Source organism: Cataglyphis hispanica, chromosome 1 (genome assembly GCF_021464435.1).
Source record: "Cataglyphis hispanica isolate Lineage 1 chromosome 1, ULB_Chis1_1.0, whole genome shotgun sequence".
NCBI classification, from domain to species: Eukaryota; Metazoa; Arthropoda; class Insecta; order Hymenoptera; family Formicidae; genus Cataglyphis; species Cataglyphis hispanica.
In genome coordinates, this window is record NC_065954.1 from 2,578,889 (window position 1) to 2,593,170 (window position 14,282).

Here is a 14,282-nt window from a genome sequence, read left to right on the forward strand (position 1 = left end):
CGATACAAGTCTATTGTAACTATTTTAATTAACATATTTGACATAAGTAGTTTAAGTATATAGATATATATGTAGATTTATTTATTTATTTAAAACTGAATTAATTAAAATTTCTTATATGTATCTACACAAATTATTCTAATATGAACAATACTAAAAAACAGTTCTTCATTAATCTTTCTCGATACATCTGTTAAGATATATTTGTTAAGATATTTTTATTAATTACTTGAATAACTCAATTTTTTATTCTTGTAAACGACGAAAAATTTTCAACCATATCCCCGATTTACTTGTCAACGTAAAAGTAGTCGGTTCAAATTCTAATGGAATAGTAGTCTTCTCACTTAGTTCCACTTTATAATTCGCTACAAAAGTAACGATACCTATTTTTGTTTGGATATAAGCAAACTTCATTCCTGTTTATAATAAAAATAAAAAATTATATGAAAAGCATATACTATTAATAACTTTATATAATATGAAACAAATATACATATATTAAATTTTTGCATATATTAAATATATTACCAATACAGATTCGTGGTCCCTTGCCAAAAGGTAAATATGTGTCATTATCGTGCTTCTTATTCTCGTCAATAAATCGGTTCGGATCAAATGCATTTGGATTTTTATAATAAAGCGGATCATGATGGATTGCATAAATAGGTACGAGAACTTTTGTACCTTTTTCTAAAATAACGTCCGAATCGGGAATTTTGTACGATTCTGCGCAGATTCTTTGTGTTGCACCAACGGGCGGATACTTCCTAAGTGTTTCTAAAAGTATAGCATTTTGTAAAAATTGGCAATGCTTATTCATTAATATCTTCTTATATTTTCTTTTATCTTTTGCAATAATTTTTATAAAAAAATTTGTAAACATTAAAACCAAGAATTATCTTAAATTAGCATAACTAAGTGACCATTGATTTCACTAATTGTTATTGAAGTAACTGAATTGTGCAGACACATACACACATATATATTTACGTTATGCTATTTAATCACGGGAATTTTTATTCAGGTAAAAACTTACCGCGAACAACGCAATCAAGATATTTCATTTCAGATATACTATCGTAAGACAGACAGCCGTGCTTTTCGTAAGCGGCTCGGATTTCGTCGTACAACTTTTCTTGAATTTTAGGATTAGCAGCCAACTCATACAGAGCGAAGGACATAGTCAATGATGTGGTATCAAAGCCAGCTAGAAAAAATATAAAAGCCTGGGCTGCGATGACCTTGTCATCGATGACTGAAACATGTAAAATGACATAATCGATATTTTTATATAAATTGCAAATTAATAATTTGCAGAAATATATAAACAAATTAATTAATATATATATATGCATATTTTTGAAAGTCTAATTACTTTATGTTTAAATTTATAAAAACTTAGCTTTTTCTACTAATGTTATGCATACTAATGCTACGCAAAATGAAATGTTTTTCTGATACCTATATCATTAGATTCGGATGCCTCGTTTTGGGCTAGCGCATCTTCCACCTTTGTTTCCTTATATTTTAAGTCTATCAAAGTTTGCATAATATCATTTCGTGTTACATTATTCAATTGCCTGTGTGTAATTATTTCTTTCACTATCTTCGTGAAGTAGGCGGTAACCTTTATAAGAGAGAAATGCAACAAATAATAAATTATAACATTTTTCTTTCTTGTTATTTACTTATAGTAATATAAAAAAATCGATACATTACATCCCGAGGTATTAAGCAGATCGAAAACCATTTGAATATTCCGGGCATGTAATCGCGTATATATCTCTTCATTGCCATCTCTAATGACGGATCCACGACCTTCTTACACATTTTTTGAAATTCGGAATCACGATTTTGTATCGCATTAATTTTGAGTCCGAAGAAACAGGTTGCAATGATCTCGCTGGTAAACTTGGCAGTAAGATTTCGCATTTCAACGGGTTCTTCATTGTTTGCGTATTGAGCTACAAATTGCTAAACCAGACAGTTACTATTAGTACAAGATTTATAATTTAACAAATATTGCATGACAATATTGTCTTTGTAGTCAGAATACGTTTTAGGAACAATGCATTAAAATAATTTTTTTCTCTAATTTTTTAGAAGAATTTTATTTGGTGCATTCATAATTTCCGAAGACGCTTTATATTTTATAAATTAATACCGCGGATATAAATTTTAAATTAGTATATAATTACAAAACTTTTATGTTATATATCTGGAATAAATTTTTGTTCAAGTAAAATATTTTTACAATTAGAGCAAACGCTTGATCACTAAATTAAATAAATTATTTAGTTTCTATAATTAAAAGAGAATAAAAAAAAGAAAAAAATTTTAACTCTAAATGATAAATAGCTGTTTTTAATATAATGCCAAATATTGTTTTCTCTTGAATATGTTCTGCATATTGTTTTAAATCATCTACTAAAAAAAAAAAAACAAATTAAAAGTTTTTTTGAAATGTTTAACTTATAATTTGATATATTGTTATATTCTTTGACAAATATAGTTTAGTTTTGTTTCAGAATTTGCTTTGAATAAAGATATCTTTTAAAGATTCAAATAAAGTATTATCACATATTATTAATATAATATATTGAGAAACAAGTTCAAATTTGAATGCAACATATTCTTCTTTAAAAGATTATTTTTCAAATATAAATAATGTGTACAGATGTGTAATAATAATACGAAGGCATGTATAATCATTATTTTTTTTTACCTTATTTATTATATATTTATATTTTAGTATTAATTATATGTTTCTAAGGAACTTTAATAAAACAGAGATATTTTGCTAAAAATATTTTGCAAATAGTAGGAAATATATAAGAAATAAAAATATAAAATACCTTAAATTTTTCTGATACTTCGTTGATCAATTCAAATACGTGTCGAATTTTATTGGTTGTAAAGGCTGATGTGAGCTTCGTGCGTAATTTTCGCCACCTTTGTCCGTTGAGACTAATTAAATGCGCGCTAAGCGGATCAACGTGTTCATTTATCACTATGCCACGACCTAAAAAAAATTATATATGTATAAATAATTGCAATTACCAAGTAATTGTGTTCATTAGAATACAATCACCGCAAGGAAAAATCGCATTAAAATCTCATTCATTGCTTAAAAATTTAAGGCTTGTATTTGATCGTAAATAAAAAAAAAAAAAAATTAGTTATATAAAAATAGTTACAAAAAGAATTAATTTCGGGAAGTTAATTAGACTGCAATGACAAAATTCTAAATATAGCTAATAAAATAGCTTGGATAAAAATACTTTTATATTAAAAAGTAAGTTTAATGAGTTAATAAAGTTAAGAGGAGAGAGTTTTGTGATTGTAAAAAGATAGCGACTTACTCTGAAAGCAAGAAAAATCTTTCACGAGGACACATTTAATTAATTTTGGATCTCTCAACAGAAGAACCGGTGTTGCGAGTTCGTATATACCGACGAACGGATATCCTTTGTATTTTCTGTATATCGTCTGAAGATTTTCACCGATTGTAATCTTTAGTAATGATGCATTTCGATTATTCTTGAAAAACGAAAATTTAGGACAAGGAACGTTTCTTCTTAACCAGTAGGTATTAAGTCTTGTCCAATAGTAATACATTAGTAAGATGCACGATGTGACCAGCAGTAATAATAAAACCATTTTTGGCATACATACAGTAACGGATTAATATTGCAAAATATTATTTATCATTAATTTTCTGAAATGTATAGAAATTATTAAATTAATTTTACAGATAACTACTTAATAAAAAGTTAAACGAAATAAAAGATTTATTTTATAAATAAACACAATATATTACATATATACATATTTTATATCAAATATTAAATAATTTATCAAAATTCTGCACATGTTTTATATCAGATTTATAAATAGACACATATGTTAAAAAACTTATAATAAATTCGAAGTTACAATAAGAATAATTAAACGTTGATATACTTTGGTTATACTTATTTTTTCACGTGCAGTTTTAATTGAAGTTTTTGAATTATAGGTATATTGGTAGCCTTATTTTTTCGAGAAATATTTCGAGATTTGAGAGATGCGCGAACAACTGTAAATTGCAGAGAAACTGTACATGCAGAGAATATTATATACTCTTTCATAATCAATATACATAAGTCTGATTTTGAGATCAAGGTCTCTCCTAATGAGAAATTTCTTCTTATTTTAATTGAATAAGATAAAGATATCCTTCTTTTTTCTCTTCTTATCACCACATCATTGATATTTATATATATAGATTGTTTGAGATGTAGATAAATAATGTCCCCGTTTCTATAAAAATGTTGGAATAAAATAAAATAATAAACTGGTATCAAAATAAATTTACTCAGCTTTAAAGTTACATATTTATTATTCAACGTAATCACACCAATTAATGTAACATATTTTTCTGACCCTCTATCTTTTCTCATTCCGTCGTTGAAAAAAACTTTCATAAGATTTACTTTTAATCCATTTGTGCAGAGCAGCTTGAATTTTGGTATCAGACGTAAAATATTAACGTTTTAACTTCTTTTTGAACTTTGGAGCAATCATGAGTCCGATGACACTAAATCAAAGCTGTACAGTGGATGTGAAACAATCATGAAATTATTTAATAATTATTTGTGAACATTAAAATTGAGAATTATCTTACATAGATTAATGGCCATCTGCTGATAACTGGGCGACTATTGATCTTACAGATTGTTACTAAAGCGACTGAATTTTGTAGCTGGAAATGTTTCGCGATTTGTTCGATACGTGGTGAATTTTGCGAACATACATATATTATACTATTCTTAACTCTTGCCGCTAATGAAAGGCGCAAGTTATTTTTTTTATTAACGTTATAAATAAATATTAATCATATGTATATAAAACTGCGATATTTGTGTCATATATCTCACTTTCTTTCTCTTTCTGTTTACTTACAATAATATTAATAAATTAATACGTTATTTGGGTGTATTAACTGCATTAAATAATTGCAAATATATAAAACAGAATAAAAATATCATATAGATAAAAAATGAATGTAATAATACGATTACGTTATTTTTCTAAATTATTAACTATATACGTATATATTTATTGTTTAATATTTTACTATAGAATATATTTTATATTTTTCAAAAAAACTTGTAAAATAGATATGTTTTTTTTTCTTTCTCTCTCTTTCTGCCTCTCTGCTAAAAATATTATGTCAAGAGAGAAAAATGTATAATCTAAGGTACCTTAAATTTTCTGATTTATTCAAATATATGATGGACTTCATATCAGTCAGTGTGAATTTTCGCCACTGTTGTCCGTTGATATTCAGTAAATTCAAGGTAAGCCGGATCAGCATATTCGCTTACCACTACACACCATGATTTAAATAGGATTATGAATAAATAATTGCAATCACCAAGTGTAATTGTGTTTATTCAAATACAATCACCTCTACGCATATCGAAAATCGCATTTAACTTTTATTATTAGTCCCTCAAAGAATGTAAGACTATACTTACTACTACATTTAATTGCAATTATAACTGACGAAAATCAATAATAAAAACTTTAAACATAAGTTTTTAATCAAGATTTTTGTAAGTTTTTTTTTTTATATTTGAATTTGAATTCTTGATTTTTCGTATTCGTAGATGTTTTATTTCAATTAAATTTTGTTTTGTTATAAATTCTATTATTATACGTCCTACATTTTGATGTGTCCCATATCAGAAGAATGTAAATTGATTTATTATCATTGTTATCATAATAAATATCTCAAGGTTTGCAGACATGTACATATCTTTATCTTTCTTTCTCAGATAATATTCACAAATATATCTAGAATTCAAAAATAATTGCAAATTTAAATTCTCAATGACATTAACTATCGACTTACGAAGCTATTGAAATTTAAAGCATTAAGCTCGATATGGCGCAAGATTCTTTTTCAACTACGTTGCTTTTTAAATTGTAAAAATTATAAAACAGTAAAGCTTACTGTCTCGCGTCTACAAAATATGAAATCAAGCCGCAGACATATTGCAGAATTACATGTGAAAATTCAAGTTAATAAGTTTTCCTATCTTGCGTAATAAGAGATTCGTATGAACCGGTTCCGGTAGATTCGACGCAGTCGCAGCTGCGACGTGGAAGAGGCTGCTTCTGCCGCCGCCACGGCGGCGGTCGACTGCCTCGAAAACTTGATGCTAAATAAAACTCCTAGCTGCTTGGGCCGATGCCATGCGCTCTAATTTTCTCGAAGGCACGGCCGGCTGTGGACGTGGTGGCCCGGGATCTCGCCACGTCGGAAAGCGATCAGCGCGACGAGATCGTCGATAATTCGATTCTTCTTTCTCGATCGCGAAAGGAAAAGCTGTGGATTAGAAGAAGAGGCGCGGGACTCTTAAACGGGCTCTTTGAAGGTGGCTGTTGCACTTCAACCGACAACTGACGTCGTTATCGTCGTCATCGTCACAGATCGAGCCTCGCGCGCGGCGAGGCCAATCTTCGCCATTTCCATGCGAAGGTCGCTTTATCATGGCTATCGCCCTTCCGGGCAAGTTCATCGCGTTGCTGGGTCTCATGGTGTTACTCTACGCCACCTGCTACGGCTTCCGAATTCGCGATCTCGCGCCGCAAACCTCGCACTCGGTCGTCTGTGTCCCCACGCATGACAGAGCCTGCCCGGACAAAACGACAACAATCGGGAAACCAATGCACTTGGCTCGGAAATGGCACGAGAGCACAACGTCGCGAAGTACTGCTGGTGACCGGAAACCACCTGTCGAGTCGACGTCAAGTCGAGGTGTTGGAACGGAGAAGATTCGGACCACGGAACATCCGAGAGACAAGGATGCGATCAAACTTACACCAAAAAATTTCAAGACAGAAAGTGTCGAGGTCGATGATGATGGAGATACGATAGTGGAAGTGGAAGAGGAAATAGAGGAGGATGAAGGATCGATGGAAGATTTTGAGAGAGATCAAACGGATAGAACAGATGAGGACGAGGAAGAGGAAGAAAGAGCATCCGAGATCGAACAATCAGATCGAGGTGCTGAGAGTAAGGAAGAGAAATTGAAAAAAACTATTGTTTATAAAGACGATGATAATGAAAGTGAAAACGAGGATGATGATGATGATGATAACAACGTAGATGATGATGAGGATAACAAAAAGATTCTTAAGAAAAATTTAAAAATACGAGTAGAAGAAACTAAAACAATTAAAACTAAATCGATAAAATATAGTAAAAGCAAAGTTGATAATGATGAGGAAAATGAAGAAGAAGAAGAAGAGAGAGTAATAGCCAAGACAGATCGACGAAAAGTCATAGAACCACTTAAGAAACAATTTGATGTATCAAATAAAAAACAGAATAAAATTCAGATTCTGCAAAGTGACGAAGATAAAGATAAAAGTAAAGATGACATAAAAGAAACCGTTCCATCACCTAGAAAGTTGGAAAAAGTAAGGCACGCTGATAAAGACAAAACTAATATTTTACTTAGCAAACGCGATATGGAAAAGTCGAAACATGAAGATAAAACACCGATTAATGTCACAAAGTCGGCAGTTGAGAGCGTAAAAAAGACAACCGAAAGCACGAAGAAACTTGAATTAATCGAAAACACGAAGAAACCTGTCGAGAGCGCAAAGAAATCAATCGAGGTTACGCAAAAATCAGTTGAAGGTACCGGAAAATTATCTGAAAGTAAAAAAAAAGTTGAATCGGTTAAGACTACTTCTCAGCCTAAGGCCGAAGTGTCTAAAACTGCAACAAAAGTAGCAGACGAAAAATTGAAGGCGCGCGTAAAACCGGAAACTTCAACACCTGCACCGAGGATCAAGGAGCAGGTGTTGAAACAACCGGAAAAGACGGATGTCAAAAAAGTAACAGCAAAAGCAACTTCGAAGCCGTCGAGAGAAGTTTCGCAAGTGGAGAGTGAGTATTATATGAAAATGGTTCAATATGAAAAGCGCGAGTTTGTCTAAAGATGCTTATAATCTCTTTTCAGATAAATAGGCGCCAATGTAGTAACTTAAGTATTATAATAATCTAACTAAAGTAATATCCAACAGAGCCGTGTAATCCTTTTATTCGTTGCTGAATTTTCTTTTATTCATAGAAATTTTGGTTTGTTTATTTTGGAATAATTAATTGAAAACATTTTTCATTTCTTCCAGGCGATAATCTCTTTTTTTATACATATATAAAAATAATACACCGTGATGGCACAAATACGTTATATAAGTATGCTTTTATAAAAACGTATTTCTTTATCTGAAAACAGATAGGATCGCGCTTGAAATTTCTAATTTATGATTTGTTGCGGAAAATTTTTGTAATTAATTGATACTTTTAGAGCAAGAAACAAAGCCAACAACGAGGAAACGCGCAGACGCATCTGTCACATTGTCCGAACTGAATGATGCAATTCTGCGTGTGCCGACCTTCGTGCCAAATTTTACGAACGTTGAAAATCTCGAGTGTCAGCAACACGGCAAGATATTCCTGCGACAATTGAGAGGTTACAAGTTGTGGGCGCTGCAAAGTGAGTCGATTGACAGAAATAACTGTTCATTCTATTTTCGAATTGACGAACCAAAGTCATTATGATCACTTCAGCCAGAAGGTATTCAGTAATTCAATAATTTTCTTTTGAGAGAGATATGTACATTATCGAAATTTTTTTTTATCAAAAATTCCAATTACATTTATTCTATATTTGTGTGGCTTAAATGTTCTTGGTTATAAAAAAATCGCATTTTTTATCAGATGAAAAAGAATTATCTTGCTTTCAGTGTTGGATTCAAGCGCAAAAATTCCGTCGGGCTTGTTACGAGGAAACATGAATCAGCTCGGGGATTACGATCAATGCTTGGGTGTGTTGGCACATGTTAAAGTAGATGAGAGAACGATAAGAGTACAAGGGAAATATTGCTTGGCTGCTGTGGACCTGCACGCTTCGCATCCAGACATGAGGTTGCCGGTCAATCTTATGCAGGGGCGCGCTTTTATACGAGCAAGCATGCGCGACGTAAGAGATTTTGCTCTCAAGTTGAAATAAGGGAAATAAGCTATTAAAAGATTATACATTATCTACATTTTTTTTTATAAAACGTACAGATAGATTGAAAAATAGATAATAATATTCTGATATATATAATAATAATATTATAAATAAAATATATAATACGTATTTATTTCATGAACTTCTAAAATTAGAGAAGTTTGCTTTTGAATTAATTTCTTTTAATTTCGTTAAAACAATCAGATACATATGGCATTCAATTTGTTCTTTTAAGTTAAAAACTTTAGCTCAGCTTAATTCATTGAATGTTGCAGCCAGGTCATTTCATTCCGAAATTTACTACAGTCAATTGGGCACTGTGTCTACCTGCGGCGTGTTCCGCTAAGGACGCCGAACGTGCGTTAGAAAGTGCCTTAGAGGAATACAATGGAACTGTTGGAATTAAATTTACGGTGGACGTCGATCCTAATATGTGTTACGTGAAACAAAAGTCTCAAACTTATTCGAAAGAGACGATCGGCGTTCTGTACGTTTCTTTTTATTGTATTTTAAAGAAGCAGAAATATCGGTAAGATTTACTTTGTTAATTTTTTTATTTATTATATAGGTATTTTTACGCAATGATCGTTTGCATCGTTATCGTGGCAACTGTGAGGGATTATTTCGTGGAGACGCAAGGAAAAGGTAGGCAGTTTCGATAAATTACAAGAATCATGTTTAGAGCAGCATGATTATACATGTGTCTCTTTCGCAGGAAATTATTCTGAGAGGATAATAATGTCATTTTCTTTACGGAGAACGATTAAAGCCTTATTGAAGGAGACAACGGACGGTGCGGATATTACCTGTGTTCACGGAATAAGAGCTCTGGCCACGATCGCTCTTTACGTTGCTCACCAGCTTGTAACAATTTCCCGAATACCTTTTAGTAACCGTACTTCCCTTACCGAAGTAAGATCGTCGAGCGGAAAGTCGTCCCGTCTTTGCGTTATCACGTACCGACATCAAATCAATGATAAATGATATTTTAAACGTTAGATTGCCAACAACCCAGCCAGCTCTATCTTGCGAGTGTCGTTGGTTTACACGGATGCGTTTTTATTGCTAAGCGGCCTTCTGACCGCTTACAATATGGCGAGGGAGCTGAAGATTCGCGGCGAGATTCGCTGGTTTTGCCGTTTCATCGCCAGATTTATCAGGCACGTTGCAATCTGTCTATATGAACTAAAAATTATTTTTTGCTCATGTAAAAAAAAAGCGTCGCAATTATTTTATGCCATTGACATTCGCAGACTTTCGCCGGCGTTGCTCGCGGTGGTATTTTGGTATGCGTTCGTTATGGAACACGTGGGTTCGGGCCCGCAATGGAACAGCGTCATCACGGCGAATGCGGAGCTCTGCAAACACAACGCCTGGACGAATTTGTTATATGTGCAGAACTTTTTTCAGTTCGAGGAGATGGTGAGTCGTACGAGAGGAAACAGACAGTGAATTTAAATCTGTTGATGGAACATATCTTTCGCAGTGCGCCACGCACACGCATCAGTTGGCCCTGGATATGCAGCTGTCACTCTTGGCGCCCATCCTGGTCTTCTTTCTGCAGTACAAGCCTCTCGTCGGTGTCCTGCTGATAACCTTCATTGTTTTGTTGTCCGCTACTCTACGTTACATAGCGACAACGAACAATTATCTCTCTCTCGTCATCTTTCACGGGATATCGTGAGTATACACTTTTGAAGTTTTTTTGGCATCGTACATTTTGGTAAAATGTATTTTCGATCGCAGGTTAAAGCGCCTCTACAAGACCGCTAATCTTACTTACGCGTTGCCGCTGCACAGAGCGACGCCATACGTTTTTGGCATCGGCCTTGGCGTGCTGTTACATTACACCGGGAAGAACGTCAAAATTCATAAGGTATTATTCCTTCGTGGAGTGCTTCGTAATCGTGATCGCGTGATAGCATTCTAATTTGCAGGTGTTGGTGATCTTGGGCTGGTCGATTGCAATGTTTCTGGGTTCATGGTCATTATTTTCACCCTGGCGTCAGGCCAGACGAGATTACGTGTACAATGTCGAAGAGGCCGCTCACTATACAGTAATCGGGCCAGTGTTATGGGCCGCGGCTCTATGCTGGTCAATATTTGCCTGCTTCACGGAACACGGAGGTCTGTTGTAACAAACGATTGATTATAAACCGGTATCAGACGGTGATGTAAATATGATGGAACATTGATGGAATGATCACTCGTAGGTTTTATCAACAGTTTTCTCTCCAATTATTGGCTGGTGATCTTCAGCAGGATATCGTACGCCATGTACCTAACGCAGTTTGCGGTGTTCTTCTACAATATCGGGGTCACGAGATTTTCCTCGGAATTTCAACTTCACAGAGCAGTAAGCCACACTGGCAAAGCAAAGAAACCCTGTTTTATTAATCTTGTAGCTCACACATTTGTAATTCTAAATGTATTTCTCTGATTATTATCATTCATTAATACTCTATTCGAATTTTTGTGATTGATTTAACACTCATGTCAACTTCAGAATCGGACAGTCGTTTGATGTATGATAGAAATATAAACGGGTACATACTCTTACATTTGCAGATTGATCCTCTGGAAGTAGCGATAGTGATAGCTGTGTCAGTCGCTTTGACGTTACTCTTTGATCTTCCGATGCAGGAGGTGAAGAGTGTCATAATGGAAAGCACAGACATTTCGACGCTCGAAGCTTCCAAGGAAGAAAAAACAATCGTAAGCGAGGATAAAAACTTTACCGAGCTGGCGGAAGCCGCGAAAACGACTGCGGTCGAGCAAGCAAACACTTTCGAAGATGACGAGATTACGTCTACCGGTTGGGATTGGCAGAAAGATATAGCACGTGGTGTGGCTATGCTCGAAGGACACGACACAGAGGAGGAAACGGTAGATATACCGATATTGAAGAAAGTGAATGGAAGGCGAATGTCATTTATCGATCACGAAACGCGTGATTCCGAAGAGATTTCAAACAGAGCCAAAGTACCAGCTAGAAAACTATCCAGAGACACGGAAGACTACGCAGAGCGTAGCAAGAAAAGCGTAAATAGTCAAAGATACATGACGGATGACTCCGAAGAAGAAGTTATTGAATTTCTGAGAGGTCAGCGAGAGCACGAAATTGCCCAACGCAACAGGCGTTCGCTATCGAGAACCAAAGATAATAAGAGAATAATATCAACAGAAAGCGAAAGTGAGGAAGAGCAGCATGGCAGAAGAGAGAGCGATGACGATTTGCGGCTGTTCGGAAGATCCGAATCCAGAGGAAAGACATCGACGAAGGAAGCGGACGATTATCGTTCTTGGGAATTTGTTGGAAAAGAAGATTCCTCTGTGAAAGAGCAATACGACATAATACCGCGACAAATGAAAGCACCTCTCGCAAGATCGGCGGATGTTGCGAGAAGAATGTTGTCTTCCGAGAGCCAGAAGGAGACATCGATTCGAGAAAGATCGCAACCGGAACGCGTTCCAAGTTTCGAGACAAAGACGAGCAACGAGGAGGACTGGGAACACGAATTGAGAATACGAAGAAAAAAGTTTATGGAACAGTTGATTACTCAGCAACGCGAATCACTGTCCGAGGAGAGAAGCGAAACCGGCGCGGAACCCTTAAAACGTAGATCCTCCTCGGAAGGCAAGATAGCTCTGCTGAAAGACGATCTCTGGTGAGGATAACATGGACTCGTGGACTGTCAGCGTTGGACCGCAGATTGATCAGCTCGGATCCTCCCAGGATCCGAGCGAGCCTGAAGACAACGGTATTTACATGCGACGGAGGGAATATCGCGAGCAAGGTCCACCTTCGCGAGAAGGAAGTCTGAGCGAGGAGGAAAGCAGTCAGGATACTTCGAGAAGACAATCGTACACTAGCGGTAGTCAGAAGACATCCTTGGAAGAAGAAGATGATATTAACAGTTACAACTTCGTGCTGACTAAGGAAAGCAAGAGGGAATCTGTGCAAGATTTGTCGAAATTATCGCAAGAAGAACTGACGAGCGCCGGATGGAACATCATAAAGAAAGAAGACGATCTTTTAATAAAACCGACTGGATTATTCAAGCGGGAATCCATCGTGAAAAGTCAGGCCAGTGAGGAGGATCCCGAGTATCTCCTACCGGAAAGGCCCAAGCTTGTCCAGCAGGAGCGGGAACATCCTTTCAAGAAGGCTTGGCAGATGCAAAAGTCCCGATCGGAAGAGGAGGGCTCCTCGGCGTACGTTATAAAGGATCCCAAGGAGCAGTTGTCCGAGACAAAACAGACGACAAAGGAGACGTTGATTAAACGCGAACGCAGCGGCGAACAGTCCGAGGACACCGAGTCGTTGGCCGACGAGGAAGCTGTGTTGTTGCGTGGCAAGAGTACCGACACGGAGGATAACAGAACCAGCTCGAAATCCGGCACGGACGAGACAGATTCCGTTTCGATGGAATATAGCAAAGATCCCCGCTACGCAGATTACAGACAGAGCTCGAAATCTGAGACCGACGAAGATTCGGAAAAATTTAACTGGCCTGGCGAAGAGGAAGAGAAGGAGGAAGACGAGATTTACAGGCCTGACTGGAGGAGAAGGTCGGAAGAAGCGAATTTGGATTGGGAACGGGAGGAAACCTGATGAAAATCATTTTAGACAATTGTGTATGAAAGTGATCGTACTTCACCTTTAAGTTTGGTCGAAGGCAAAGATGAAGAAGGAGAGGGAAATGATTGAATCTCGGAGCAACGGAGTTTGTGCAGTTTTGCGTGAGAAGAAAGAAACGAGGACGAAAAAATCGATCGAGATTTATATATTTTAATCCTTATAAGTTAATAAATGATAAAGAAAATATTTTGCGTTGGCACACATATCTCTTCTTGGTATTGTTTTGATAAGTATTTTGCTTCTTATGTACATATTGTGTGTTTATTATATACAAAGCGTTTTCTGGATATAAAATTATGAGTATTTTTTTTTCTTCTGGTTCTTACGCCAAATGTTAAAATGCAAAAAAAAAAAACGACTTTATAAAATGTCGCTTTCACGATTGTTTCCAATGTTGCTTTTATAACAAAGGAATATTGCACTGATTCTGTCATCGAAATCATATGATAACTTTTGTGTTTTTGAAAAAAAGAAGAATCATTTCTTATAAATGGATTGGTACTGGTTTCTGTCGTCGTCTATCGATCGCTTGTTGGAGTAATGTGAGTTTTCACGGGAAT

General features: G+C 35.4%; 2 protein-coding genes across 2 annotated transcripts; one reads left to right on the forward strand and one right to left on the reverse strand.

The window, feature by feature from the left end:
* Positions 1-246: 246 nt before the first annotated feature.
* Positions 247-3,663, reverse strand: LOC126853030 (probable cytochrome P450 6a13). Its single transcript, XM_050598410.1, has 7 exons — positions 3,366-3,663; positions 2,859-3,025; positions 1,723-1,977; positions 1,465-1,630; positions 1,040-1,258; positions 532-780; positions 247-419 (listed from the first exon to the last, which is right to left on the reverse strand). The coding sequence occupies exons 1-7, from the start codon at positions 3,661-3,663 to the stop codon at positions 247-249; spliced, it is 1,527 nt and encodes a 508-aa protein (XP_050454367.1).
* A 2,575-nt stretch (positions 3,664-6,238) lies between these two features.
* LOC126852653 (uncharacterized) lies at positions 6,239-13,908 on the forward strand. The gene is given in 14 exon segments (XM_050597659.1): positions 6,239-7,951; positions 8,373-8,561; positions 8,812-9,047; positions 9,356-9,567; positions 9,649-9,725; positions 9,796-9,992; positions 10,080-10,240; positions 10,334-10,502; positions 10,567-10,760; positions 10,827-10,956; positions 11,018-11,207; positions 11,294-11,436; positions 11,649-12,743; positions 12,745-13,908. Coding segments are annotated over 14 exon segments (5,352 nt in total). The 5' UTR covers positions 6,239-6,543; the 3' UTR covers positions 13,696-13,908.
* The last annotated feature ends 374 nt before the right edge of the window (positions 13,909-14,282 follow it).